Raw genomic sequence first — 6,219 nt, 5'->3', positions numbered from 1 at the left:
ATATAGGAAGTGCTACTCCCCACGAGCCTCCTTCCTTGTCACCCCTCATAAGGTAAGAGGACTCATCAGATTGAAGTGAGCTCAAGATATTCATGGGGCTGTGTTTTCACAAATGAATAAGGTTGCTGTGTTAATAGGTCAGAAACCATGCTCTTGCCCTATTAGGGGTCAGGCCTGTCATCCTCTCTTCCAAACAAAGTGGGAAATTGGACTTGGGGGCTTTCCTGAGCCAGGCTTTTTCTATAAAACGTAAGGGAAGATGGGTTGTTTCATCACGGCTTACCTGAGAAGTCCTGCAATCGGAGTGTTTTTCTAGTTATGAGTGGTACTTTCCGATTGGCTACTCTTCCTTATGGTTACAACCTCCTTGGCAGGTTGCAAAGCAGGGACTGGTAGGATTCAGGCACCAAATTTCTGACCTCGAACCCCATGCAACGTACTGAAATTTTGAAGTCTTATTCATTAAGGGAAGAAAAAATGAAATACGGATGTGAAAACTATGGTTAGATAGAGTCCCAATTACCATGTGAATTTTAGCTGTCATGCAGTGAAGAATACTACAAATGACTTCAAAAATGTTCTTCGACCTTTTTAAATGATAGGAAAGAAATATGTACATATAGTCATCTATATGAAAAGAAATTTAATGACATTTTGTTCAGTCTGTTCCTCCTATATCTATTCCCCCACCCCTCAACTCAGGGAAGTTCAGAGGAGTAATGTACCAACAAACGAGAATACAAAACATACATTGTGGTTAACGAGAATTTTTCTATATCTTAATGTATCAGCAGTAAGACTTATTTTTTCCCTGAAATGTATGTATGTGTATACACATTTATATATACCATGTTTCCCTGAAAATACCTAGCCGGACCATCAGCTCTAATGCGCCTTTGGAGCAAAAAGTAATATAAGACCTGGTCTTATTTTAATATAAAACCAGGTATAATATAACAAAATATAAGATACATAATATAATAATACTGGGTCTTATATTAATTTTTGCTCCAAAAAAACACGTTAGAGCTGATGGTCCAGCTAGGTCTTATTTTCAGACCTTATTATACAACACGGTACATATACACACACCAAAATGGCTGAGACGATGAGTTAGTAGAACAAGTCATGGCTCAATTCTGGAATGTGAAGCTTCATCAAAACCTTAGCTACAGTCTCTTCTAAGTAGTGCTGGAAAAACTGGACAAATACATGTAAAAAAGAAAAAATTGGGCCACTTTCTTACACCATATACGAAAATAAAATGAGTTAAAGACAATGTAAGACCTGAAACCATAAAACTTCTAGAAGAAAATATAGGCAGTAAACTCTTTGACATAGGTATTAGCAATGTCATTTTGGATATGTATCCTTGGGCAAGAGCAACAAAAGAAAAACTAAATAGGACGACATCAAGTTAAAAACTTTGTGCACAGCAAAAGAAACCAAAATGAAAAGACAACACACTGAAGGGGAGAAGACATTCACAAATGATACATTTGATAAGGGGTTAATATCCAAACTATGAAAGGAACTTACACAGTTTAACACCAAAAAATCCAGTTAAAAAATGGCAGAGGACCAGATACGTCTCCAAAGAGGACATACAGATGGCTAACAAACATGAAAAGATGAGCTCTTCACATCACTAATCAGTGAAATGTAAATCAAAATCCACAATGAGATATCACCTTACTCCTGTCAGAATGGCTATCAATAAATCAACAGATAACAGGTGTTGGCGAGGAAGTGGAGAAAAGGGAAACCCTCATATACTTGGTAGGACTGTAAATTGGTGTAGCAACTATGGAAAATAGTATGGAGATTTGATATTGTTTAAAAATAAAGCCGCCATATGATCCAGCAATTCCATTTCTGGGTATGTAGCCAAAGAAAAAACTTAACCTCGAGAAGATAGGCAGCCCTATGTTCACTGCAGCATGGCTACTTCTAATAGCCATGATGTGGGAGCAACCTAGGGCCCATCCACCAATGATAAATGGATAAAGAAGACATGTATTATACACGTATGCATCTAAAACGGAATATTACTCGGCAATAAAAACGAATAAAATCTTGCCATTTGCAACACCCTTTAGGTTGGACCTAAAGGGTATTATGCTAAATGAAATGAAATTAATAGAGAAATACAAATGCCATATGGTTTCACTTATATGTGGAATCTAGGAAAAAATGCACACAAATGAACAAAGTGAAACAAACAGACCCATAGATAGAGCTGACGGTTGCCAAAGGGAGTGGGTGGGGGAATGGGAAGGAGGAAAAAAAACTAGAATTTATCTGTAACATCTTCCCTTCCAGCCAAATCTGCCACTTTCCCCAGGTTCAGCTATTGACAAGGTCATCACAGAAGCAGCCTTGATCTGAACGGTAGGTGTGTCGATCAATAGTGAAATGAAAGGATATTAACTGGCCCACTGCCTTTCCCTGTGCCTTGGTGATCACAACTTCAGCCCTTTTTATATTTTACCAACTATAGTCCTTTAGGGTCGACTCTTGGTTTTTCCTTTAGTGAAATCATCCTGATTTAGCCAAAGGGTATGAATCAAGATGATTCTACAGTCCCTCAAGCACAATTTCATCAATTCCAGTAACCCTCATTTTCACTCCACCTCAGCCAATCACTATCATGCCCTTAGACTCATTACTTAAAACTTTCAATGGTTAGGATTCTGAACTCTCACTATCCCAATCTCTGTTAGACTTCCCTCAGTCCCCTCTAACCCAACCTTGGCTGCAGTTTGGAATTACCTGCGGTGGCTTCAAAAATACAGATGCCTGGGCCCCACTCCCAACAATTGTGGACTCAAGCATTTCAGCCACTTATTGTTCCAATCCTCCGTCCCCATCAGGATACATTTTCCCCTAACCAATCTGGACCAAACTGGTCAGACATTTCGAAAATTCTTTGTATACCCTACTAGTCTCATTCTCTCTGTTACTCTCACCTGCCAATACCAGCCAGGGAAATACCCACTATTCCTTATCCATCCAGATTACTGAGATTTGGGGAAATACCATGAGGCTACTGACTTTCAACTGGGCTTCCACTGCTGCTCCACCATTCTTTTATTCAATTCTGATGACTTCTCACCAAATTCATTCATTCATTCTGCAAATCAGTCAGCCAATCACCACAAAATTGAATCCTATGCATTACTTAAGCACCACACTACACCAGTAAAGAGCCTCTACACCCGAGGAGCTCATAGGAGATAAAAAGCATGCTCACATTCTCCCCAGGGTCCCCCAGCACCCACTCCTACCCTCAGCAGATCACTGTCTCCTTCACTCAACCAGCCAAGGCCATCTGACTAAGGCTGCCTTAACTCCTGGTGGCTCCATCTGTCTAGAGAAACTATTTGTACATGCATCCCAACTGCTATAGTCAATGCCTTTTCTCCCTCGGTCTTCATCTTTTCTGACCAGGAAATGTTAGACACTACTGACCTTTCCTTCTTGACACACCAGTTTCTCTTGGCTTCTGCAGGACGATAAACTTTTCTGTTTATATCTCTCTTCCTTTGCTGATTTTCTTACTCTGCCCACCACTTGGTTTCCCGTAATGCCTGCCCTCTTACCTTCTTTCTCTATAGTGACTTGAATATCTTCTCCCTCTCCTCCAGCTTCTGCTCTCACCTCTCTGCAAAAAAACTCCAAAGTCTCCATCCTTTTATCTCTACACGCCTGCTCCAGACACACATTTCCAATTAATGGTGTGATACGCCCATCCAGGTAGCACGAAGTCATCTCAAACTTAACATATCCAGAACCAGATACATCATGTTTCTGAGATAAGTGCTTAGCACCATGTCTGGAACATAATAGGAACTCAAAGGAAAGCTACAATTTCCCTGTTCTCCATCCTTCCCCCTGCCCCCATTGGGGGAATCTCTCTAAAACAGTTTTAATGATGCCTTTCTACATTTTTATCTTCTATGGCCCACCTCTGCTTAACAAAACATGTAGAAACCCCTAAATTCAAGATCTGATATTCAAGACCCTCTATAAAATGCCACCACAGATTTATGTTCACCATTCCCCTGCTCATGGCCCCAACTTCATTTGTGCTGGTCATATGCCGCTTCTCTGCTCTGCTCTGGATTGCAGGAAACCACTTCCCAGATTCCCTTACCAACTGCCTACCCAGTGAGACGATTACCTAAGACTGAATTTTCTCCACTGATGTACTCCACTGATACTCTTGAAATTCCCATTTGACTATGCTTATTTTTATTTTGTATTTAACAAACACCTATATAGCCCTTAGTGCCAAAGGCACTATTCTAAGGACTTACAAATACAACTTATGTACACATATAAAATATATGTATACAACAATTTAGGTAAACTTAGGTAAACCTATCAGATAGGTGCTACTCATCATTTTATAAGTGAAGAAACTGAGGCACAGAGAGGTTAAATAACCTGCCTAAGGTCACAGAGCTAGTAAGTATAACTGTCATACTTTTAGCCACTCATTATAGCTATTTGCATACCTGTTTCAGCATCACCAGCAGAAACTGATGCACTTTCCCCCTTTCTTTTACAGTTATAGAACACATGAGTTTTAGCTGAGAATGTGGCCACCTGGGGAAATAAAGCATAGGATACGAGTGAAAGTGATATGTGCAACTTCTGGGAAGTGTCCTTCAAAGAAGCATGAGCTTGGGGTGGGGCTAGGTCCCTTTATCTTCTCCCCACTCACTAGTATGTTGACCTGATGGCAGGGGCATAAGCAATCATGGAACCTGGTGGGAGCTGCATTTTGAGGAAGAAAGAATAGGGAGCCTGGATCTCTCATGATCAAGTAGCTGCCATTTCCTGGACTTTCACGTGAGAGAACAGAAACCTCTGTCTTGCCAAATCCACTGGTATTTTGAGTTTCCTGTCACTAATAGCCAAAGATGATCCTAATTAATGACATCACCAATCCGTGGCTCTCTGTCCCTCACTAGGATGAACTCTTTAAGAAAATGCGATTGATCTCACTCATCTTTGTATTTCCTTCCAACATGGTTCCTTGCACAAAGTCAGTACTCAAAAAAGAGAGCGAATTGAAGGTGAATGAGGTTATAAAATATTTGTTAAGTGCTGATATAGAAAGTCTCAGATCAGAAGGAAGCTGTAGTGAAACTACTCCTGGCCACTGGTCTTTAGAGTCTGTATTGACCATAGCAGCAATAAGACAGGAGCGTCTCCACCCTTTGGGGCAGCTCCGAATTTGTCAGTACCTTTCTGGAATCCTGGATGTAGGAGGCAGAGCTGTAAAAGAGATCACAAAGAAAATAGGTCTTCAAACATCAGCACCTTCACTTTTCCCTTCTCCACCTTCATGCTTTTTTCTCTGCCCTCTTCCTACTTGCCCCCAAAGAGCAGGCATTTTTTCCCCGTTATTCCTAGGCTGATCCTTTCACCTGAACTCCCATAACATCTTTGCATCATAATTTTTTCATCTATTAAATAGGGTAATTCATATTTGTTAGGATTTGGGAGGTAATTAAATGGCAAGTGTTAAAGTTGCTGACAAAAAGCAGGTGTTTAGAAAAATGTGAGATATATCCCTTTTCCTGACACCCTTCTCCTCTAGAGGAAACCTGCTCCATTGGTTCTTGGAGGTAACACTTTCTCCTGGTTTTCTTCTTCTCTGGCTGCCCTCTTGGTCTCTTTGAAGACATTCTTTGCCTGTCCTTCAAATGTCTGTTCTCTAGGTTTCTGTCCTCAACTGTCATCTCATACTCTCCCTGCAGGATCTCCTCTTTGTCCAGAGTTTTAAGTCCCATCTGTAGGATAATGAATTTCAAGTCTCAGCCTAGATTGGTCTCCTGAGCTCCAGATCTCCTCTTCTTTTCCTTCACTCTCTTTCTGCATACCTACCTTCTTTTAGTTCTTTCACTCAATAAATATTTATTAAGAGCTTGCTGTGTGCTTGGCATTGCATAGCCAACTGCCAACTACATCTCCAGGATATTCCATAGAGACCTCAAACTCAACACGTGCAGATCTTTTCCCCCCAAAATCCAATTCCCTCTCCTTCGTTGTCTCGGTGACTATTTTAGCATTCAACCAACTGCCCTAATTAGAAATGGGAGTAGGGTTTCCAGGTGGGAATTCCCATCCATTCTCAGGGATTTTTTTCGCTTTCCCATTCCCGAATCCCGAGATATAAACTGTTCTGTTCTCCACGAAGAATCGTTT

General features: G+C 40.8%; 1 protein-coding gene across 4 annotated transcripts in view; it reads right to left on the bottom strand.

The window, feature by feature from the left end:
• Positions 1 to 6,219, bottom strand: part of LOC109458541 (uncharacterized) — a 48,231-nt gene that overhangs the window by 34,922 nt on the left and 7,090 nt on the right. Inside the window, exon 2 of one of the 4 annotated variants that reach the window (XR_012497305.1) lies at positions 284 to 454. The exons of 2 other annotated variants lie outside the window; for them this stretch is intronic. Coding sequence is in view for 1 of the 2 variants with exons in the window: in XM_074335153.1 (XP_074191254.1) it covers positions 400 to 454 (55 nt within the window). In the remaining variant the exon portion in view is untranslated. Of the gene's footprint in view, positions 1 to 105; positions 455 to 6,219 lie in introns of those variants that run through there. One more of the 4 variants, XM_074335153.1, reaches the window with a different exon arrangement.

This window comes from Rhinolophus sinicus, linkage group LG06 (genome assembly GCF_036562045.2).
Source record: "Rhinolophus sinicus isolate RSC01 linkage group LG06, ASM3656204v1, whole genome shotgun sequence".
Lineage (NCBI taxonomy): Eukaryota > Metazoa > Chordata > Mammalia > Chiroptera > Rhinolophidae > Rhinolophus > Rhinolophus sinicus.
Note: the sequence above shows the minus strand (reverse complement) of the source record. Positions and strands in the feature narration are given on the sequence as shown.